At 30.2% G+C, this 25,841-nt stretch overlaps 1 protein-coding gene across 1 annotated transcript in view; it reads left to right on the top strand.

The window, feature by feature from the left end:
- Positions 1–25,841, top strand: part of LOC107449367 (uncharacterized) — a 73,966-nt gene that overhangs the window by 34,657 nt on the left and 13,468 nt on the right. The window contains exons 2-4 of the mRNA XM_087166302.1: positions 12,405–12,770; positions 21,529–21,852; positions 23,521–23,544. Coding sequence (XP_087022428.1) covers positions 12,405–12,770; positions 21,529–21,852; positions 23,521–23,544 — 714 coding nt within the window. The remainder of the gene's footprint in view (positions 1–12,404; positions 12,771–21,528; positions 21,853–23,520; positions 23,545–25,841) is intronic.

The following is a 25,841-nucleotide window of genomic DNA, read 5'->3' as shown; positions in this document are numbered from 1 at the left end:
CTATTACTACAATCATTTTTTCGAATTTTAAAACAATCTCAGAGTGTGTTTTGTTTATCCAATGTCAACAACTTTCCGAGAACGTCGGACGTCGAAAAGTGTGCGTGGAAACTTTAGCTGTGAAATGCACAAAGTAGCCCCACTTGGAGGCTACTTTGTGCAAGGTATGTTTTGACTTATTGTTTGCAAATATTACATGCAAATAATGACAATATTGATCTGTCTGATCTCGTCTGAGTCCAGTTATGAATATAATATCGATAAATTTCACTAAAGTTTGAATTAACATAGTTTTTTTACATGTCAAAGTTCAAAAACTGCGAAATCCTGCACAAAGTAGCCCCACATGACGGTAAGTTAGATTAAAATATATTCAAAATATTTGTGTGAGGCTCTTATTTAGAGACTCTTTTCGACGATAAGACCTCATGCTGCAATGAGAGCACTCTGAAGACGATGCTATCAATGATTTACTTTTAAAGTTGAGAGTTAAACAAGAAGAAAAAAAAAGGTTATTTTGGAGAAAACAAGCATCTCAAACAAACCTTTTCTAATTTTTTAAAGTTAACTCATTTTTATGATACAAAATTAAATGCAAACTTAAACAAAAAACATAATTATTTATTTATATAAAATAGTTCGATCATTCATAATTGGTAAATTTGTTTTTACACATAATTATATCAGTTGGGATTCTTTTTATAGAGGTTCTTTTTATAGAGGCTTTTCATGACGCCAAAAGAGGTGACATTTTCTGCACCAAGAAAATGACACTGATTAAAAATAAAATCGTTTGCGGAAAATCATGCACCTTCGATAACAATTTTGAAGTCAATGGAGGTAAACTCTACGAACGACCCACCTCTACCCACGACCATTTTACTGTGGAACGGAGATTGGTCGCTCCCGAGAGGTTTCACTTTATAGTGTTTTATGGAATTATCATCATTTTTCTTATTTACTTATTTTTGATTCAAATTAATTAGTTTTAATTGATTGTTAAATATTTTTTTTAAATTATTAAAAAAAAAGGCTTAACAAAAAAAAAATTAACTGCGTAGATTTTTAAATCACTTTCAGAGACAAATTATTTTTTTTCTTATTGAAATATTTCTCCTTCCTAGTAATTTAATTTCCTATTCCTTTCATTTTATTTCTTATGGTGGGAATGCCAGATAAGAATTTTTTTTATTATTATTATTTTAAAGTAATGCCTTTTTTTCGATGTTAAAAGAAAAATGAAATTATAATTTCTGTCAAAATTCCGAAACTATTTTAACTAAAAAGCAGAAGAAAATACTTGGTTTAAATTTTTCCTTCTTTGAACTTCAAGTAACTTTAAAAGCTTTCTCGGTATGATCATTTTTTGTGTCATTTTTTTTTAAACTTGAAAATGATGCATCATAAAAATTATCAAAAATAAAGCATAAAATTAGAACTATATATATTTTTTTTATTATTTTTCTTCATTTTTTCAGGATATTTCAAAAACATTTTCTAAATATTGCTTTATACTAGTTAAAAAATAGTAAAAAGGAACATATACAATTTAAGTTGCTTTGTAACAGATATTTTAAACACTGATACCAAAAATTTATGAAAACAATCTAAAGTATTAATGTCTTTTTTAAATTACTTATTTAAAAAATAAGTAATTAAATAAATTATTTTCGGTTTCATCAAAAATTAGAAGCACTGATATTTTAAAGTTTTAGCCAATTAACATTTTGGGAATCTTTTTGGACACTTATTTTATGGAACAATGCCACAATATTTTAATTTTATTTCATTTTATAACAGTCAGTAAGCAGCCGACATAATTTTATGGGTTTAAGACTACTAATGTTCCACTTCGTAGCCTTTTAATTTTGAACCCAATCTAGAAGACAGGAGAACTCCTGAATTGTGAGAAATTTGCCTTCGTGGAGGACTTTTTGATGGAACTAACCCGCATGGAGAGGAAGATCACGATATAACCTCCCACGGTTAGCCTGACGGGAAGGGGACTCTAACCCATGATCCGTCTACCACTGAGGATATTTCACGTCAGCACTGTGGTTGGTGCAAACTAGATGCAGAATTCGTATTGACCAATCATGGCTGGAATTCGAACCCACTCGAACCATTGGAAGGCAAACGCTCTATCCCCTGAGTCATCACGGCTTAATGACACAATATGTTCATAAGAACGCAATCAGTTTAAGAAAATTTTAAAAGTATGAACCCTTTTGAACAGTAAAATGTCTGCATATTACAAATAATTGCATAGATGAAAATCAATCATTTGGGTTCTTATTCAAGGTATGTTTATCTTATTATTGGGAATTTGCCAAGAAGCCCTTAACATCCTGGCAAGAGCTCTTCTTACATTATTTGCTATGCATCATTTTTAAATTCTATTTTTTAAAAAAATGCACGTGTCGACCATTCTCACATGAAAGCATTCAGACTGATTTTTCGTTATTTACTTTACAACTTTTCCGTTAAAATTTCGTTCTCTTAGTTCAAGTTTTAACATAGAAAATAAAGTTCCGATTGTAATTATTTTTTTTTAAATTTTAAATGGTACTTTTATTGCCACTGTTATTATTACTATAAATACTCTTTTATTAATATTATAATTAAAACATTTTTTTAGCATTAATATTCTAATAATAAATTTGTAAATAATTTTTTTTTTCAGTTTGACATTTTTTTTCCTTAAAAAAAAGCGAAAGCGTTTGATACTTGCTTATGACGAAAAATGTTGCTTAATATTTAAAATATGGGTTAAGCTTGTAAAATTCTTTACAGGATATATTTATCAACGCTAGACTCTAAAAGATTAAGTTTGTAGAAGCGACATACTTTAGCCACGAAATTTTATTAGTGCTACTTAATTTTATGAGTTCCTATGGCTTAGTGGCTGAGGCGCTAAACTGTCATAGTGAAGAGCTGGATTTCGATCCCTAGCGGAGCTTGAAACTTCGATCGGTGGGTACCGGCTTGCTTGGGAAGTTAAGGCGGCCTGTGCAGAGAGCTGACCACATTGCCACAATCGTCTTTAATTTCCTTTCCCCCTTAGCCTACAACGAAAAACTTTCTTCATTTAATTTTGTTCATTAGTCCAAAACATGCAATAATTGATCGAAACGTTGTTTTGTCTATCTCAAACTTTGCTCAGGAAATATTTTATGATTTCAGATTTCATGTCATGTATTAGAAACTCGACGCATGCCAGTCTTACTCTGAAAGATATTTAGTCAATAAAATAAACAATCGATGCGATTTTTTAACGAAACATTTTAATTTGTGCATTACGAGAGAACGTCTCGTGCCAGCTCAAAATAAAAGTGAGGAAGAGTCTGTGTTTCATAAACAAAAAATATCTCTGCTTAATTGATTGCAATAATTATAGATTTTCATTAACAAAATAAATTAAAGTAATACATTTAAATCAATTCTTAAAAGAGAAATTTTTTTTATTTGTTCTCATTGAAAGCTATTCATAACATCGGATCCATGCGAATTTGATGCAAATTCAAAAAGATTCAATTTTTGAACCAGGTTTTCGTTGAAGTTAAATCAATGTACCATCAAATCAAGTTTAAAAACGATAACGTGGTTCAATCTAGTATCATGTTAAGGTTACAATAAATTTGAATGATAGTTGAGCACATATTAATTGGCAGATTATATATTAATGGGCACTGTGAAAACACTCAATTTTTCAAGCGAGATAGTATGTTACAGTCAATCATTTTAATCCGACTCGTTTAAATAAAGCGGAATTCAATAGCGAAAAAAAATTTGTGAGCAAAATTATATTTTATCTATATTTTCGAAGGCCTATTTTTTCACAAATCCTTAAAAAGTATTCAACTTATTTTTTTAACTCCACTTTACTATGACAAACATGCATGTTCATGACATGTCTACGTTCTATGACCATGTTCTATGTCTATGTTCTATGTCTATGTTCTATGTCTATGTTCTATGTCTATGTTCTATGTCTATGTTCTGTGTCAATGTTCTGTGTCTATGTTCTGTGTCTATGTTCTATGTCTATGTTCTATGTCTATGTTCTATGTCTATGTTCTATGTCGATGTTCTATGTCCATGTTCTATGTCCATGTTTTATGTCCATGTTCCATGTCCAATGTCCATGTTCTATGTCTATGTTCTATGCCTATGTCCTATGTTCTATGTCAAAGTTCATGACAAACATCATTTGGTTATAATTTACTACTGTACAAAAACATAAAAATAGTTTCGAAAGTAACAGTAAAAGAACGATTTCTCACAATTAAAGTGTTTCTCGCATTATTTCAAAAATGTATTCCCCACAGAATGACCTAAAACAAATCATCCGAATAGACCATATTTTGTTTCGGAAAATGTGAAAAACTTTCAAAATCCAAAATAGGATCCCATCTTCTTCAAAATCACTGGAATGCGTATAAACGATCCCCCCCCCCCTCCAGACTTCGACCATCGCTTAGCCAAATTGTCATGCCACCATCCCTCTTTGAAATTCTGGGCAGAAAACGTTCGGAGTGGCAGGCATAAATGTTGCTATGTTTTCCTTACTGGAAGGTGTCCAAGAGCCTTCTCTACCAAAATAGCAGTCATCATGGCGGAAAACTTCGAAGCTCTTTAAAGTGCACGCCCCATAAACTCTATGGCCCTTTTGCATATGGAAGAATATGTTTGAATTCTAAGCAGATGGAATATTATTTATTGTTGAGCAAATAAAACTAAGCTATTGGTTTTTAAGGAAAAAAAAGTGCCGGGAACATTGAATAAACGTGCTCGAATAATGGCTTTTATTCCACGGGTCTCTTTTCTTGAGTACAGTGTTGAAGTACTTAAACGTTTATAGTGTTGCCTTCGAAGAATGTTAAGTTGACATGTGAATAAAACATGCTGTAAGATATTAACGTTTGGGTTCAACAGAATATTTATGATCACATTTATTTTACCTTTGTCACTCTAGTTTTGAAATTAGAGACACATAAATATTGTAAACTAAATTTATATCAATCCAGTTAATTCTGATGTTATTGTATTTTGAAGGATTGAAAAAAACACTGCATCCATTTTTCTTTTTGTCAAAAATTGTTAAAAGTAGATTTTAAATTTTACCCAGCTTAATGCCGTGGAATTAGTTAACAAAAAATTGCATTAAAAAGAAAGGACTAACATTTAACATTTTTCATTTGCCCGAAATAACTCGGGATAGTAAATTGATTTTAAATCAAAGGCTTCTTTCACATAAAAAAATTCAAATTTAAACTTAAAACCTGTGCCATATGTTCTGTTTTAATTCCTTGTATTTATTAATAAAATATAAAAAAATTGTTGATCTTTTGCACTTTTGTTTTCAAAATAATTGGTAAAGGAAGTGATTGAAACTTTAATGTAAAAAAATTAATAATTTATCTTGTCTATTATTAAACAATAATTGAAATGCAATTAAACCCCACATTCAAATAAATGAACCGAATAGCCAAAATGATGATTCAAGATTATTTTTATTGCATAAAAATTGTGCTTTTGACTTGTATTTTAGGCATTTTTGAATATTTTTTGACAAAAAAATAAGAACTGAGCTTATGTAGAAGTAAATTCAGAAATTTTTAAAAATCAAATCTACGTATAATTCAGGACCAAGTCTAATATTGAATAAACCTTACCATATTTTATAAAAAAAATTTAAGGAGATACTAAAAAATTATAATTCAATAAAAAAATTGCTTTCATTTTTAGTAGTTCAGGGATGCTCTATACTTTTATAATTTTGTATAGTGTTCCTTTTAATAATGAAACAATTTTTTAAGTATCCGTTTTGAAGATAAAAATCTTATGTAAAAGGTTCGTTAAAGAGGCATAGTTTCTCATAAGGTGACAGACCCATTAAAACACGCACATATCGCACGTGTTATGTCTCATACGTTTATTTAATTTATTATTTGATCTACTTATTTATAGATAATAAAATATATTTTTATATATAGCATGCATTTTAATTTATTATATTTTACCGTATATTCTTTAATTTATCATTTATATAATATTCTAAGCGATTTATTTATTTAACACTAAACATACCAACACTCAATATATCTACCATATTTCTACAATACTATTACATACTACCATATTTCTACCATACTATTTCTACCATAGCGGGCAAATGACAGGACTTTACGTTTCTTGATTTAATGTATGAAATATAGATGTTAGGAAAGAAATAAGCTAAAAAAAACTTTATTATAATTAATCGAAATTGTATATTGCCAATTTTTGTGTATTACAAACATAAAGAATAAGAATTTTTAATTCATTGTTCATCGCATTTTTCTCATATACAGGGTGATTCCATTGTACTTTTTCGGCAAATATATTTCTTCGAATTATTACTATTTCTATAATTCTTATAGTTATTCTTATAATTAATATTATTTCTTCTAAGAACTTGTGCTGTCTGGATTGTTTCGACAGCTTTCTGAGTAAAAACTAACAATTAGTTAGAAATGAAGTAAAGCTATCCAAATAAAATATAAGCTACTTACCAAAACATTTAGTTTTTGTCACTCTTTCTTACGCAAAAATGTCAAATTAAAATTTTAGGTACCTTCATGGAATTTCAATTTTACATTTATTCTGATTGAACTAACTACTCAACAGTCTTGGCAGAAATGTGCAACTCATCGAATGCAATACGTTGAACATGCATTACATCGTAGTTTTTGATCCGATAACCTTATAAAGTAATAAACTCTAATAACCTTATAAAGTAATAAACTCTAATAACCTTATAAAGTAATAAACTGTTGTTCTCCCGGTCAAATGACCGGTTGTGGTAGAAATAAGTATGCGACACGTATTACTCGAAACAAGCAAAATACAAAAAAATAATAATCTAATATTAATTACATATAATTCTTAGAAAAAGTCATGAAGTCAAATGTGCAAAAACGATAAGATGATAAGCGCATATTCGTGCCAAAGTTCTTAAACGGTCATTTGATCGGTTATGATATGTTTAGCGTTAAAAAATAAAGATTCTTGAAAATAATAGCAGGCACGATACAATTTACACTAGACATAGAATTCTATACCAATAAGCCATGAGATGTGATAGAACATTCACCTACTCGATCGTCTGCACAAAAAGAAGATTTTCCTTTGGAGAGTTACCAAATGTCACCGCCATTTCATGCACAACGACCCATTGGTGAAATTATGCCAAGGTTTATAATCTAACATATCTACTACTACTTGCAGAGTTTTTCTTAAGAATTATTAATGTAAATCTCAAAATCGAAGAGTTAAGGGAAAGATATGAATTTGCTTCAAAGTTTGTTACTTCATTCAATTTCTGTGTTTTTGTAAGTTGATTTGACTATTGGGGGGGGGGGGACTTCAAATGAATTTTGTAGTAGTTATGTAATATTAAACTTTTTTTTAATGGAATGAAGTATTTAATGCAACAGCAATATTTTTATTAAAAAAATGGAAATAAAATATCCAGAATAGTTTTTGCAGTGACCCCAAGTTGGGGGCGTGATCAGTTTTTATAGTACAACATTGTACATTACACAACGCAAGACACGCACTAAAATAAGTAAAGATCATTAAGTAAGGATTCGTGAATCAGTAGGGGAGAGTGGGGTCAATTGTAACAGTTATTACTTAACTATTTTTAACTAACAAAAAATCCAATATATTATTAGTATTAATTGACAGACGAGTAAAGTAGACTATCCTCTTCTAGAAAAAAAAAACCTTATTTTAAATGTTATTATATTAGTTATTAACAATTTTTGACAGTCGTGCACTTGTTACAATTGTCCCCTCTTACGGGGTCAATTGTAACAGTTCATAAATTCAACTAAAACACAGTTAATTATACATATTATCATGGTTGTGATATATTTTTTTATTGATCAAAATAGTAGTGATATTTTAGGAGTAAAAATAATAATGAGCAGAGACCTAAAGGGTTAAACTTTTAACTTTAAGAGGTTAAAAATTTTAATTTATGCTGTGAAAGGTGACAAATAAAATAATGCACATGCAACATAATATAAATTATATAGGAAACTATTGGTGGTTCTTAAAGAGTTAAGTAATGGTTTGTAAACATAAGATTATTTATTTTCAGCTGTTACAATCGTCCCTTTACTTATTGTTACAATTGTCCCCAAGACACCATTTCAGCTTTATTTGTTAAAAACAATGCTAGTTAATTAACAAAACTAATCTTCTTCTTTTTTTTTGAAATGTTAATTAAGGTGTCCACTTGCGTATTCGGTTAATAGTTTTTATTTGTTTAAACAAAATTACTTTGTTACAATATAATATTCTAATACCAAAAAAAGTATTTATGTAGCGTGAAAATATCTTTTGTGATGTAACTTCTTCAAAAGTACATAAAAATGGTTGCCAGCAGGGTGTACATGTAGATTTATTAAATACACCTTGTGCGCCACCTAGGAACCAAATCTAGAACCCGACACTTGAAATTTTTGCTCTGTTACAATCGTACCTTGTTACAATTGACCCCACTCTCCCCTACTGATTACATAAATACAGAAACATAATTTCTCTTTAAATAAGCATGCATTTTTCGTGGGAATTTTCAGTTTTCTTTTAAAAAATAGACGTGTGTAAAGAAATAATTATGAGAAATTCCATATTTTCCAAACTTAGTACCTTCTTAAGTGAAGCGCTCTCAAGTGCAAGTGGTCATTCTTTGAATCAACTAAAAGTCATGTATTTAAAATTCTATTTCCCAGGAAGTATTCGACATATTTCGTTCAAACGCTGTATTTAGCCATATGAAATTACATTTTTTTTTTAAATTATACGAAGATTCATTATACAATTCAAATAACAATTAAAAATTATTCAAATATTATAAAATAAAATAATAATAAATAATTGACATAAGTAATCTCTTACAGGAAATAATATTTCGATAAATTTATTTTATAATTGTTTGAAAATTTTTTCAAATCACTTAGAAAATTCCTCCAGATAGGGCAAAATAAGCAAACTATTGGGGCCATATGTCCAAGATTGTGACTAACCCCTCTATTTTGAGGAGTTTATTCATTGAAAGACATTCGTGTGTCTAATTTCATAACTTTACATATCGTGTGTACTCACTAATTAGGATATATTTGAGCCCCCCCCCTCACACCATTAATATTGAATCCTCCAATCAGGAGATTAAACGTTATTCAGAGTGTTAGTCAGAAGTTTTCGTAACGTTTTAAACTTGAAACCAACGCAGAAACTGTGGAACCCGGGGGGAAAAAGGGGGCATTTTCCCCCTTTCAATTTATAAATAGACACAGCCCCTTTCAAGAATAAAACTTTTCACGCAATATTTGTGTGATTAAATTTACTATTAAAAAATACATATTTTTTGTGTATCTGAATTCTAAAAGAAAATGTTTATTTCAAGCGAGGTCTAATATTTCCCTGGTGAAGAAAGTAGAAACATAATTTTATAACTTGCATCAAAAAGTTTGCTTTTCGTTCAACGAAAAATATAAAAAGCTAAATATAATTTTTAAATATAAAACACTAAACAAATTTTTGTGACCTAACTTCAAAAGAAAAAAAACTGAAATGACGCAAAAAAAATTCTTTTGTTCAATCTACATTATTTAAAAAAATTACGAGCGATGTTAAGCCAAAAGGTCTTTTCAGTTAAAAAAAAAAAAAATTTCTCGATAATTATCGCGTGAATCCCTAAGGATTCTTTTCTTTCGAAAATAGAGATTTAAAGCATTTTTTTTATCAATAACCATAGTATTTTTAATATTAATTTGCATATAAAAAGCTTTTTATATATAATTAAAGTTTTTGCTACTGAGTTTCATTATTATATTATATTTAACTAGTCATATAAAATATTTGAATTGGCACATTAACGAATGAATGTACGAATCATTAAAAGAATTTATTTTTGAATTGTTAGAAATTGTAAATTTGTGATTCCTTCTTAATTTAAAAAAAAATGCACAATGCTACTAGCTTTCGAAAATGGATTACAGATTAACAGTTGAAAGTTAGAGTTTATATAATGCCTCCAAAAGATTGCTCAGTTTATATTTGTTTGAAAAAATTTGTCCCACATGTACCGTGACCCTTATATTCTCTCTATCTCTGCATCTCTATCTCTGCATCTCTATCTCTGCATCTCTATCTCTGCATCTCTATCTCTGCATCTCTATCTCTGCATCTCTATCTCTGCATCTCTATCTCTGCATCTCTATCTCTGCATCTCTATCTCTGCATCTCTATCTCTGCATCTCTATCTCTGCATCTCTATCTCTGCATCTCTATCCCTGTATCTCTATCCCTGTATCTCTATCTCTATATCTCTATCTCTAAATATTCAAAAGAAAGGTTTCGCAAATCGTTATCGAAAAATGTTTTTTGAAAAATAATTTAAATGAACTCTTTGCACGCAGTTTTTCTTTCCCAATATTCTCTTATACATCTTAAAACCAATCTCGAATATTTTAATATAGTAGTTTAGCAATAATAAATACGCAAAAAAAATTTTAAGATTTCGGGATCACTTAAAGATTAAACTTTCTTAGTTGCTACGTAATTTAATATTTCTAAAATACACTGCTCAAAAAAATTAGGGGAGCCATCTGCTCCCCTAATTTTTTTGAGCAGTGTACATATATATATATACACTGCTCAAAAAAATTAGAGGAGCACATGGCTCCCCTAATTTTTCTGAGCAGTGTATATATTGTTCAACATTGTTTTCGTAATATATCAGCAACAATGAGCAGCAAAGCTCAACTTATTTAAAAAATAATTAAGATTAATATTTAAAAAGGTTCTTGCAAATAAATAGCCAAAATTCCTTAAATTGAATGCTAACAAACGTGTAGTAACAAAAATAATTCGCAAAAAGTATTTATTCAGCAATAAGCAAATGTCTTAAAGGTAACAAAAAAGTGTTTCCGAAAATGGGGAAATAAATTACTTCAGATGTAAATTAGACATTTTTGCTTCCGTTTTCTGAAAGGTGATCATGATTTATTTTAAACTTCGCAAAAACATAGAAACGTCGGAATTTTAAGCAACTAATGATCGTAACTAACAAAAATAGCTAAGTTAACGTTTTCAACTCAATTAATTCTTAAATCTCATTTAGATTTCGGAAGGTTTTTTAAAAGAAATTTAACGTCAGTTGATGCGTAATTGGAGGAAATTAGTTAAATCTATACTACTATTATTGAAGCTTTCCAGAAACGCTAAACAAACAACGTCAAGTTAAATAAGAATTATTTTTTTTCTATTTTGAAAAGTTCTAGTTGTAAAACCATATAGTTTTTTATTCATGGTTTTATAGTCATACTTTTGTAAATGGTTTCAAAACCATAAAGGAAAAAAAAATTCTATACCGTAAACTTTACGGTTAATCAGCTGACAATTATTTTACCATAATTTTAGAATAAAAATTTTAACATTGTAGAAAGCTTTCCAGATAAACAGTATTTTTAATAATACTATACCAAACTTTGCTATTTCCTTACTATCACAATCTAAAACAAGGAATAAGAATTTATACAAAACTGCTTTTGAGAAATCTGTGTTACCTATCGGTCTATACCCCGTTGTAAATTAAGAAAAGAACATTGTGGTATAGGATTTAAGTAATTATCTTCAACTGCATAGATAGTTCAGTTTTATTACATTATCATATTATACAAATATGCTTTCAAAACAATATAAAAGCTTTTAAAAATTAAACAAGTCAAACAGAAATTTAATTCGTGCTATCTTATAGAATATATATCATAGAATTATTTAAAAAATGTTATACTTTCATAGTCTTACTGGAATACTAGACTTTGCGACACATTTTGATTAATAAAGAGAATGTTCGTTCTTAAAAAAGAAACAACTATCTGACGTAGCAAGAGAATTGAATTTGATTGGACGACTAAAAATGGCGCGTCTTATACTGGCTTGCCCTTAACAAATCAAATGCGAGATAAAAGAGTTTTACTTTAGTTTCACTGTAAAAGAAAATCGTCGGCAAGAAACATTGTTTATTATTCTTTCTTTAATGCAAACAGAAAGTATTATCTAAATATGATTCAATTCTCTAATTTTACGGGGGGGGGGGAATAGTTTTAATTCAATATGTTTTGTTTTTCTCATTTTACACGATTTAAGAAAGCAAACAAAAAGAAGACTGTGCAACAATAGTGTTGTTAATGATGTTGGTATACATTCGCGCTTGGAGCTTGGCATTCTTTTGGCGTGCAAACAGGAGCGTTTTCCATAAGGATAATGGTTTTTTCTTAACTTGCAACAGAGTATAATGACTGGATGTTTGGCACTTCATAATAATAATTTTTTTCTTTCCTTTTCAGAATGTTTTGCTGTTAATATAACGAAACTCACTATTCCCGACTTTGTCAAAAATGGAACAGAAGAATCAGTTCTTTTCGACTGTGAATACTCGTACGATAAAAGAGAAGATGAACATCTTGTTGTGAAATGGTTTTTTGAAGACGATCCGATGCCTGTCTATCAATGGATTCCGAAAATGAAATCCAAAATTTACTCCGAAAAGTACAGAGTCATTAAAGACTTCGAACTTGACCTAGACGACACCTACACAAAAGGCAGGGCATTTAAAATTGAAAACCCAACAACAGAACTCAGCGGTAAATACAGATGTCAAGTTGAATCCCATACCAGTTCTGATTCAGAAGAAGACAGTATGATTGTATATGGTAAGTCTTATATCCACAAAAAAATATAAAAACATGTTCCGCCATAGAGCATATGAAAATGCGTTTCTTTTACTTTTTTATAAAACTTTCTTACTTTACTTTTTTTTTTAAGTTTGCTCTCATTAATACAGTAAAAAATGCAAATTAGTCACATGTTCTTTTATTATTTCGAATTGAATTTATGAAGTTTACTTAAATCGTTTGGTTATTTGTTTTATTGTAGTTCTATAAAATACTTACATGTTAGTTCGTTAAACATGTCGTGTGCTAATCAAGAATTACGAATTGTGTAAACAATAAATTACGATTTATTTTAAGTATTTTATCTTCACCAATTTTCTAGTTTTTGATATTTATTTTAACGTTGAATGAAATACATATTTATATGGATGCCATGCACCAATAATCCTTTTAAACTTATGGAAGAAGAAATAGGAAAAAAACCCTATGAGTTAAGATTTTTTTTCTTTCCTCTCTTGATAGTAGAATTTATCATATGACAGAACGAAGTAAACAGGAGTTAATAAAAACAGAATAATGGAAAAAATTTCTACGACAAAAGGTTTGGATTTTATGCTTTTGAACAAATGCGCAATATCATTTTATTTTAAATACTATCATAAATTCTCACAATCTTTATTCAAGACTTTTTATTGAAATAAAGCGAAAAGAACTGAGCTTTAAAACTATAAATCTAAAGAAAATATTTTCTATTCATACTGTAAATATATTTGCACAGAAGTGAACAAAAATAGGGCTGAAATACTAAATGTATAGAGTGTCAAAAATTCAAATCTACAATATGATCTAACCGTTTCTTTTTAGTGTCGCTAGAGGGCGCAACGGAACGAAAAGAAACTTCAAGAAAAGCGTCATAATGACGTCAAAGTGGATAGTTCCTAAACATTAACGTTCATGGTTATATCATTGCCATATAGCTAACGCCATCACCGTTCTTAAAACAAATTGAGGCCTAATTAATTTCCCATATTATAAAATGCCAACTCCTTCCCAGATGAAGAATCCTAAAGCAGTAGCGATAGTTACGGCTGAGCTAGATCCACAAAAAAAAAAATTTAGTATCGGTTTTTAGGGTTTTTAAATTAAGTAAATAGCAATTTATGTGAAGAAAAAATAAATACAAATAATCTGAACAAAGTGACTTGTTAAAATGAGATCGAATGCGTCATGCTAGGCCAACATGGGCTTACACGGGGTTGGCAAAATTAATCTTCCTCTACCTAAAAGTCTGTGCTGGGCGTTCTTTAACGTCATAAATGATCAGGGCCATATTCAGGCCCATTCTTATACGGGCCTGAACGTCATAAAAACTAATCAAAGGACACTTTGGATAATTTAAATTAAGAACTGTCCGTGATAGATAGCACTGAAGTACAATATTTGAGTTATATTGACTTAAAATATGACCAGCTAACACTTCATATCATGTGCTGAAGTTGTGTTTTGAGACTGGTATAAATTAAAAAAAAAAAACTCGACAATCAGATGGAATTTATATAGAGTTTTTCCCATACGAACACCATTCTGAATAAAACAAGTTTCATTCTGTAAGTTTCATCGTATAATATATTTTGTCGGCTAATTTCGTTTTATAATCGGCTTTGAACAGTCGACCCAGTTTTTTGTTTCAGTTATTAACATTGAACTCCGTAGAATTCAAATTCTGAACCCAGACCAGAAAACAAGGGTGCTCTTGGATCTGAGACAGCTGGCCTTTTCTGAAGAAAAATTGTTTTGTAAGCTAATTGAAAAAGTCTCGACAGACAGGCCCAGTAGGTCTCTAGAGTTATAGGATTGGGCACTAGGTGTGCTGAACTGCACACGCTCCTTCTGGGTGACGGCTGTGTGCTTTCCGTGTCCGAGGGGACTGGGTCCTGCTGACCTCCGGAAGTGTGGGGAGAATGTTAACGCAGTGGCCGCAAAAAGTCGCAAACCCGCTTCGTTGGTCATCTTGTTTATATATATATATATATATATATATATATATATATATATATATATATATATATATATATATATATATATATATATATATATATATATATATATATATATATATATATATATACATGTCAAAATTTAAAAAAGAAAACATAGAGGAAAGTTTTAATAATATGAAAAATAGAAATCCTGAAATTTTAAGAAAAGCTTTTTTTTTAAAAAATCTTAGATCATCCCGTGTAGCATGATACTTAAATTAAGCATAAATTTGGGGGAAATTGGTAAAGTCAATACGCTTTATACGTACAGTCCCTGGCCAAATTATTAGACGTACTATAAGGTTCTATGTAAAATCTTGATTATCATGTGATACTATACAGCTTTATTGTTTCTGCGCGATTGAAACCAGTTTGCACTTGTTTAAGTTCGTGTATCAATTGGTTAACATTGCCATGCAATACGTTAAAAATAAATACGAATAGAAAGTGTATAAAAATTCTCCTGAATGAAAACCCATGACATGTGTGTTTAAATATGTAACTATGTAATTATAAAAAGAGTATAGTGCGTCTAAAATTTGTTCTAATCATTATAATGTGCTAATATAATACCTGATATAATAAATATTCTATATTTATATAATATATCGTCTAATTTATCCAATCGTCGAATTTATATTATATATCGCCTAATTTAACCCATTGATACGCGAACATAAACAAGTGCAAACCGGTTTCAGTCTCGTAAAAACAAAAAAGCTGTATAGAGTATCACCTGATAATTAATATTTTACATTGAATCTTACAGTGCGTCTAATAATTGGGACTGTCATTTTTTAGCGATAATTCGACGTTTCAATTTCGCGTAAATTTTACGAATGCTTAGTAAAATTTAAAGGGAAAATACGCGCATTTTTGACGTAAAATTGATGGTTCTCCACTACCTGGGTTAATGCCGGAAAGAAGGAATGACATCACATAACTCACAGTCGCTTTTATCAGATTTGAAAAGTAATTATTTCACAGTGGATGTTTGGTTCTTAATAGGGTGATATTTTATTTAAAAAAAAAATTATAAAAATAAAGCATAGGAACTCACAAAAATTTTGGCAATATTATTGAAAAATTCTGCTCTAAATCTTAAAGCAGTCTTAAAAAAACATTAGTAGAATAGAAACACAAAAGATTTTTTGCCGAAACAATCGCAAAAGAAAAGAACTCTTGGTATAAAGTTTTGCATTTAATTTATTTATGCAGCAATTATTTATGTTTTTCCTCACAAAAGTTTAACAATGTGAGTGAAAAGGCATTCCACTAAGCTTTAGATGAACTTCTTCACATAAAGACTTACAAAAAAAAAAATGGCGAACTTCTGAGAACCTCATCAGCTGTAACTTCCCCATTTCTCGAATGCATATTATCATGCGAGGAGACGAGATTCTCATAACTACAAAAGCGAGACGGTGTAAGAAAATAAGAGAGAATTGTAATTAATTTTTATGTAAGTAGCTTCTTTATTGCCGCGAAGATGAAAGTAAGGCTTAGCAACCTGGAACGTCACCCCCACCCCCCACCCCGACTTCCAAGAAACTCTTCAAAAAGCGTTTTTGAATTTTTAACTTTAAAGCTTTATTTTTAACAAAACAAGTTGTTTTGGATAGGAGTGTAATTTTAAAGGAGATCATCATTCTTCTGTAAGCGTTAAATATTTTGAATAGAGAGAGAAACTATCAGGGGATTCTCAAAATTGTTTTGTAATGATCCTATAGAGGGGAATTAATCTTTATCACTCTTATGGGAATGTTACTGTTTGCATGACAGATTTACGAAAGCGACATTCAATTTCTAGGTTAACTCTAATTCGTCTAACCTCAATCAAGATAAATTGATTTTGACCAATGAAGGCAACCATCCGCTTTTATCTGAACCAGGCTTTTTCTGTGAATGTGTGGGTTACTATTTCATTTTTCAATAAACTATTACCTAAATATAAATGTAAAATATTTAAAACTTTTATGAGCATGAATTCTTAGTATAAAATGCAGGTTAAAAACAAACACGGCAGACCAAAGAAAAATACAATAAAACACGTTATGATATATAATGTCCATCTAAACTATTATTAAACTAGACAATTGTTTTAGTATAAATTTAACTATCTATGATGCTCTTTAAATGCATAAAATATAACGGCATTTTACCGTAGAGCTCGAAAAATTTGCAAATTATTCGCCTCGATTTGAATTTTATGATTGAACCACCAAGCTACGACGACGAGCTCGTAGCAACTCAAGCTCAAAGCAACTCAGGCAAACGAGCTCATAGCAAATCTGACTGGCTCACTGATGGCAACTGACAACCATTCTCCGAAAAGTCCACACATTTGGATTACAACAAAGTATACCACATATTTAAATAACTTAGTCTTACACTGTATTAAACATTATCACTAATAACCACATTCTGCTTCGTTTACAATTGTAATGGATTACAAATAAATACAGATATGTAATCAATCATTCATAATCGCGATTACAGGTAATTGCAATTAAAAGTAATTATGATCTCTGATTACGTCAGACTCGGGAAGAAATGTAATCTGCTACATTTTTCGCTTACAGTAATCAGTTACTCGTAATCATTATTACAAATTTTGATTGCGACTAAAATCGTGATTACTATAATCAATTGCAGAATATCAAATCAAATACTTGTAACCATGATTTGCGAACATTCGTAATATTGATTACAACTGTCTTCTTTTATATCCTACCTGTTCTGACGCAACTGTAATTATAATTACAATAATCATGATTACGGGGAATCTTGATTACATGTAATTATGACTACAAGTAATCTAAATATACGAATACAAGTAGAAAAAATATTGTACACTAAACATACGATTATATTATACAGTACAGAGAGTATAATGCATTGTGTAATAGTACATTTTGTAAACATTTTCATACGACGAATGTACGGACGAATGTAACTAAACATGGAGCTCTTATTCCGTTGAACCGGGGTTCTATTTCCGATGACGAAGTGAAACTTGTGGAACTTCAGATTAATGAGTACCAGCTGATTGATATATGAACCAGATCGGAGAGCAATGCTGACCACTTTTCCCAAATCATGCGGTTGGTCTTGAAACTATAACGCCGGGAAATTCACACTGCATCCGAATGCCTTAAACGCGAATCTTTTGAAACTTAAGAACGTAAGACGTAAGATGAACTACTCACGCATACGCGAATCGCATGTGCGAATTGAGTGCAATGATAATGCCATTTTAATCTCCATGACCTTCTTGGCTGACAAGCGGATGCTGCGGGAAGAATTTAGTAGTCGGTGCAGAACTAGATCGGCTTGATATGGCATTTCACTTATTCTAGTTTTATTCACCCAAAATTTATAAGCGTCACAGAGTCATCGTAAGACCTCATTTTCAGTAGATCACTGAAGTCAAACATCACTGAAGGCTGTCAGTGAGCGGATGAATTGCCTCTTTCATCAGACTGCGAACGGACCGTGGGTGCACGGTATCGGTCTGAATTAAACTATGAAGTGCACGATTACGCGAGCAAGTTGTCGAACTACCAAAGCGTGAAAACTTTGAAAACTACAAGTACTTTACTTACGTTGCATGTTGCACTACGTTACTACAGCATGTTGTACAGCATGTACAGCATGCAGTACGTTACTACAACATGTTGTGTTGCAAAGTAAAGTACTACTACTTGGTAAAAGTAGTACGTCAACGGAAATAGAGAGCTACTTCTACGAAATTCAACAATAAAATATTAAACAATAGAAATCAGAAATTTAAAGTCTCCATTTTTTTTCAATGTTGGAAAAGGCAATATAATTCTAACTTGCGAAGAATAATTTAAAAATGCGCTTACGATTCAAAGAATAGAACCGTCTGTAACAGAAGAAATTCCTCAATTGTAAAACTCGCATACAGTTTCAAGCTCCAATATTCAAAATGAAGTTTTGTGATGCGAACGATGCGTCGACACATGAATTTTGAGATATTCTCATCCACAAATTGAAAATGCAATAAAACTCGCATAAAAATGCAAACCAAGAGGGAATGTCTGACAATGTTTTCTTTATAGCTTATAAAAATTCATTGAAATATATATGAAAGATATTCTTCTAACTCTTGGCGAAAACATGAAAAATCATCGTGTTAATCCGTTGATAACCGACTCGTGACCCACACACTACAGGGACAAAAGGGGGTGCCTTAACTGTTGGTATGAAAGGAATTACTGAAAATATTAAAAAGAAATTAAAAGAATAATATGTTTCATACTTTTTCAGACTTATTTCAACTAATCCAAATTCCACTAGATTTTAGAGATTTGAGCCAAATTAGACATTTTTCCCAAATTTACACGATTTTGATGATATATCTTATTCAAAATGTGCTTATGATATTTATTAGTTTTGGTAAATCATTAATTAGTATATTAGTATTCGTCTTAGTAAAACCAAATATGAAATGGTTAAATTTTTATAAAATTTTCAACCAATTTTTTGCAATTTTTTTTTACGATAACGATACAGCTTTCAGTTAATTGGTCAAACGTTTAATTCCTTAGAACTACTAATTATACTCAAACAATTCATCTAAATTTTTTCCAATTTAAAAGTACTTATTTTAACTTAATGTAAAAGTTTTTATACTGCTTTGAAAACGTTTCATTATTGTTATTAAATTGAATAAGGAAAATTATTATTATATTTATTGTCTATAAAAAGACAAATTGTGTGAAGAAAATTTTATTTGCATATCTAATTCTATAGATAGGGCAAAAAATACAACATAAATAAACAAGTTAAATGAACCTAAACTTTGAACTATTCTAAATACTGATCGGTAATTCAAATTCGTAAGCAAAAAAAACTACTAAATTAATCATTTTCATGTTTCTCTTACATTGGGTTTTGTTATTATAGGTATTAATCTACATTTCATTTGTAGATTAATACCCTGTACATTTGTAGATTAATACCCTTTTGTCCCTGTAGTGTGTGGGTCACGAGTCGGTTATCAACGGATTAACACGATGATTTTTCATGTTTTCGCCAAGAGTTAGAAGAATATCTTTCATAGGTATTAATCTACATTTGTTGGCGTCAACGTCCCGTTGACGCCAACAAAATACTGGTTTGTTAGCTCAAGGCCTGGTTTCTTGGAACTAGCTCCTTATCTGGGCGTCAGCGGAAAGTTGACGTAGAGCTGACGACATAAAAAAAGTTTTTTGTTAGCTCAGCGTGAGCAGTCGGTCCTACGCAGACATTATCTCTCATTGCGCATGCGTTAATAACGTAAACAAATATTTATTTTGAATTTGTATTGATTTTGTTATTTTCGACCAGTGTTTTAGAGAACAAATAATGACTTTGTCCAAGAAAAAACCCATTATAGCTGAGCTAAATGAAGAGTGCTATGTTTAATGAAGAAGCTGTGTTTAATGTCAAAATCAAAATCTTGGCTGATTTCAATGTGCTGTTGGATGTTGTCCGCCATTGCTTCTGTGGTTAACGTCACGTTGTAATCCAACTGCAGTTGAGTTGGACGGCAATTGTAGTTCAAGATGAGCGTTCGATGACGTATACTATCAAACTCACAAATGGACCAATCAGAGGTTAGCGCTGATTTCCAGCTGACGGCGTCCTGTCCTAAGAAACCAAGCCTTTAGGTTCATAATGACGTTTTAGCTTACGTCACACTAGCGATAGGATCAAATTGCATTGTTCCATTAAAATTTCATGACAAGGTGGATTTTAGCTGAGCATATAAGATGTTGTGAAAAGAAACCTTATAATTACCTAGATTTAAGATTATTTTCACCCTGAGACTAGATTTATTAAAGGATTTTCTTTTTCACGCTTGAAAACCCTAAGTCAACCTTGATTTAAGGTTTTTATGTAGAAGGTTGTTTTCCTAGGTTTTGGATTAAGGTAATGTGCGTAGAATAGAGTAGATTGTCACAGAGCTCGTTTAAAGGTTAGAGGTTTACACGTAATCCGCATAACAGACCTTTTTAGGTTTACATTAAAGGGTTTTTGCGGAGTTAAAATAAACCTTATTTTAGTATCTGGGACTTATTCTACGATGTCTTTCTAGGATTCTGAAAATATAAATTAGGAGTTATGGATTAATCTGCACGGATACATGTATGTACATGTATATTAATTTACAACCTCCGGAAAAATCCTTATTCTGCTTTATGTCTTACTAGGACTCCGAAACTATTAAATTGAGAGTTATGGATTAATCTGCACAGATAAATGCATGTACATGTATATTAATTTATATCCTCCGGAAAAAAATTTATTCTACTCAATGTCTTACTAGGATTCTGAAACTATTAAATTGAGAGTTATGGATTAATCTGCACGGATAAATGCATGTACATGTATATTAATTTATAACCTCCGGAAAAATACTTATTCTACTCAATGTCTTACTAGGACTCCGAAACTATTAAATTGAGAGTTATGGATTAATCTGCACAGATAAATGCATGTACATGTATATTAATTTATAACCTCCGGAAAAAAATTTATTCTACTCAATGTCTTACTAGGATTCTGAAACTATTAAATTGAGAGTTATGGATTAATCTGCACGGATAAATGCATGTACATGTATATTAATTTATAACCTCCGGAAAAATACTTATTCTGCTTAATGTCTTACAAGGACTCTGAAACTATTAAATTAAGAGTTACGGATTAATCTGCGGTGCAAAAAGTAATCTTGTGTATTTTTACAGTTCTTCCATCATACGTCAGGCTGAATTATACCATCAACGATGATACGGTTAGATTTGTATGTGAAATAGATGAAGTTCATCCCCTTCCAGACGTGATACTCTACCAAGAAGCTCCTGGGCCAGTTAAAAACAAGACAGTCATCGAAGACATCGAGGAAACTTTCGAACTAGAAGAAGACGGAGCTTACAATCTCAAAGTATATGTTGACATTCCCGAAAGAAACTTGAGCACGAAAAATGGAGACGGATATTTCCACTTTGAGTGCGAGGTTACAATTGATGGCATTAATTATAAAAAAACTGCCGGAATTCCTTTCTTCCCAAGTACGTATGACACCAAAAAATTAGTCAAAAATTAGCAAATAATTAAAAGATAATAATAATATGAAATTTCGCCCCTGGACTTAATAATTAGCCGTATTCAGTTTCAACCTAGAACAATGGACTATGTTTGATTAAATAGCCTCCCGCAGGGTACATAATAAGAACAGGAACATAATAAGAACAGAAAACATAAGAATAGGCAAACACCCGGAAATCCTTCTCGAAAAGTTTGGGTTAGAAAGTATAAATTCTTCAGATGGCGCTGTGATTGCTACACTATTTGTTTAACGAATAACAGTAATTTTTTTTCAAAATATAGTTTGTGCGCATTATTGGAGAAATAAAAATCCGTTGTTAGACGCTAAAACTTCTTTAGTAACATTAAAATGGTATTACCAAATGATGACGTTCTTGCTTAAGATATTTTTTTATAGGGCGTATATTTTGCCAAATCTTTATGTTCGGCAAATCTCACAGGCTGAAGGTACTAAATGTGAATCTTGAGTTATTTTGAAGTGAAAGAAGATTCCAAAGGAAAAAAAATATTTATTATTAAACAGTTGATGAATAATTTAAGAAAGCCTCTCTTTTTGGAAGCAAATTAAGACGCCTAGGGTACAAGCGCTATGACACTGACAGTTTTTTTTTTTTTTTTTTTTTTTTTTTTTGAAAAATATTCAATTTTGTATGCCAAGATGCAATATGCCACCATTTTCTTAGCAATCAAAAATGTGCCTGTTGATTCTAAGAATGAAAAGCATTTTATTCTATAGAAAATACCAATAAATTAATTATTCCTAATTCGGTTTTATTTATATTTTACTTACACGTAATTTTCAAATAGAATTAACAAATATAAAGAAAAAAAATTACGTTCTTAATCTCATTAAGTTATCGAAATAAAATAGTTTGTAAGCTATAAATACTGTTTCTAAATTCTTAAACATTAAATTCACAATCTCTTTTAGTCTCTAAGCCTAAAAATAAAATAAAATGGATTAATACTTTGTAATACAATACCACAAAAAAGTATTTAAAAAGAAAATTTCATTAAGAAATCACGAAGCGGAGAAATTAACTTTTAATAAAATTAACAATTTTAAATACAAAATAATTAGCATTTTTCTTTTAGTCAACAAGACAAGATTTACACGTTCTCTTAAATCAATACTTTTAATTCCACACTTATCCCGTAAGCAATTATGATTTAATTTGCATATAGTTTTTTTTCTTCTCTGTAACCGCAACTGAGTTATAATGCCTCAACTGAAGTAGGATGTGTAAAAATGTTATTTGTTAAAGTCAAGTAATGTTATTATCAGTAGAACAAAAAAAAAGTTAAAAGGAATTAACAATACCGTAAAATTTGATAAACTTAATTGTCTTAATGCATACCGGGACTCCATATTAATTGAAAACATGTCACCGCCCCGGGAAAAACTAAATATTTAAAAACGCATATCTTCCTTATCAGCGAAGGAAGAAAAAATGGAAGCCATATTTAAATATTTTATATTCCATTAGGTTTCTTTCGTAAGGAAATGGTGTTACGTCGAACGTTAAAAAATACAGTTAACAAGACAATTTCGATTTTATTTCTCTTGTGTGTTTATTTTTGCAAATATTAGCTGACAGAATCAAGTGACATTTTAACTTTTTTTTTTCCAGGTCCCGTTGCGGAGAAGCATGAAGGTAAGTTTCGTCACAAAATTTTCTTTAATGAAGGAAACTTTTTTCGAGATTTCTTTTTTCTTTGAATTGTTTTGCGTGAAGTGGTGTAGAATTTCTTCTTAGTTCTGTTTGAATTTTTAATTTGTTTTTTTAACCTTTAAAAAAACTTTTACAGACGTCGAAATTTTCTCTAATATACGAATTAAAGTGACTTGTTTCGTTCACTTTTCAATACGGTGTATAAAATTTTAATAAATAATTTATATAAATGTCGGTGGTTTGTTGAATTTGCTAGACAATGTTTTCTAACAATATTTTATTTTTATCTCTCGGTAATAAAAACGCTATTTCAATCAATTTCTTAACGAAAACTACTCTCGAATTCTATTTTTTTAAATAAAAAATATCCTTTTTAACAATTTTTTTCCTTTGTAACTGCGTCTAAATAAAACTTAATTTTACTAAAAATTACTTATTGTACTTTTCAGACAAAAAAATAATATAAATAAGACTTGGTAAAAAAGTGACTTGCCAATTACTTATTACATGGACATTACTTATTACATTTTTAAGAATTCTTGCCAATGATAAATTGAAAAAAACACACATTAGAATTTGTAATATGTTGTTTAATCGATTAAAAAACAAATCTATTAAAAAATTCTGACGAATCATTATTGAAGAAAGAGTTTTTAAAAACATTAAAAACATCGTTGACAAGGCTCAGGAAGATATAAATTAAAAGCAGATAGTCTTTAGACCAAGTCTTAAGTCTTAATAAAGCAGTCTTACAACTGCAGTTTTATAATAAAATGATCATTTGTTAAAGTTTAATATGCCATTTAGTTAACTTTTCTTACTATATAGAAAAATCTAAAGATGATGCCGCAGTTTTCCATAATTGGGTATACTTTAGCGTACGTCACAGGTCGTGTTATTCCTACTAAATTTAATTAGTAAACAGCATTTTCTGCGAACCTGATTTCTAGCAACAAGTAAGCATTAAACGAAGTGTGTTGTTATAAGTCGCTACTCGTCAGGTTGGAAATTTATTAGTCCAGCTCTTTTTGAAATAATTTATTTTGTTGTTTTATCTAATTTTATGAATTTAGTAAACATATTTAAAACTCAGCTTATTAATTAAATTAAAACGTAAATATTATTCCTAGTAAAATTTTCGGAGTGGAAGTAGCTGTGTTTTTTTCATATTACACCCAATTGTCAATACATTTTTGTTGGCTGAAAAATCACATGGTAGGATCCAGTTTTTCCACATTAATTTTAATATTGATTTGGTTGTCATCAGCACAAAATTGATATAAGTCATAAAGTTATTGTTTTCCTATAAATATTTTTGTTAAACGCAGAGCTATAAGCGATAAGCAGAGAGCTCGCCACACTTAACTATACTCCATACTCAATATTTTTGTTTCCCTAATTAAATTACCTGTACTGTTATTACTACGTTTTTGATTTTGTTTCATTTCTAAATTAAGAGTTTAGGAGGATTGTTTTTATTATTATTATGCAATTCTACGTTACATTTAAAGATTAATTAATTTTAATCCGTGACTGAGCTTATTAAACTTTTTGCAATTATTATTTTTTTGTGTTAATTACATTCATATAGTATTCGCGATCGCAACGCTCGAGTACGCCGTCTAGCGGGAGCCTGTAAATATCAGACATTAATTTATCACGTTTTCATTTAGTTCCATCAAAATCATTGACTGAATCAGACGCCATTTTTTAGCAGCAAATAAGAAACAAAATTTCCCTAAGGAAAAGGCCGAAGAACTTGAAAAAAATCTCCAGAATATTAGTAAATCTTTCAGAAACAGAACACGCCAAACATTTGAAGAAAAATTCCTCAATAATTTTTAATTTCTATTATCAACAAACTTGCAACTGATGACTTCCGATTTCGGATACTGTTACAGATGTGTGCATTAAGGGAAAATGCATTTCTTCTGTCTTCAATTCATTACGAATTAAAGTGAAGTCAACATTGCTTTCGTCATTCCAGTGAATAAATATGAATTCAGAACATACAGAATTGTAATAGTTATAGCATATTCTTCTTCGTTATAGAATAGTATATATTTCTGTATCCATATAATACGGAAAACAACAATAAAAAATTATCCAAGTTACTTCAAATAGTGCCATTTGTGCTGATTCTTAATTAATTTTAATCGTTTTCTTGGTAAGTATTTTTTAGTTTTGAAAGAATAAGTTCAACTAGAATTCAGCTATTCTGTTTTTAGCTACATATTCAAATTCATATCAATTATAAAATTTTGCTGTGTAGTATGTTA

This window comes from Parasteatoda tepidariorum, chromosome 6 (genome assembly GCF_982258835.1).
Source record: "Parasteatoda tepidariorum strain Cologne lab strain chromosome 6, Ptep-v5.0, whole genome shotgun sequence".
Lineage (NCBI taxonomy): Eukaryota > Metazoa > Arthropoda > Arachnida > Araneae > Theridiidae > Parasteatoda > Parasteatoda tepidariorum.
This window is presented reverse-complemented; position numbering and strand designations above follow the sequence as displayed.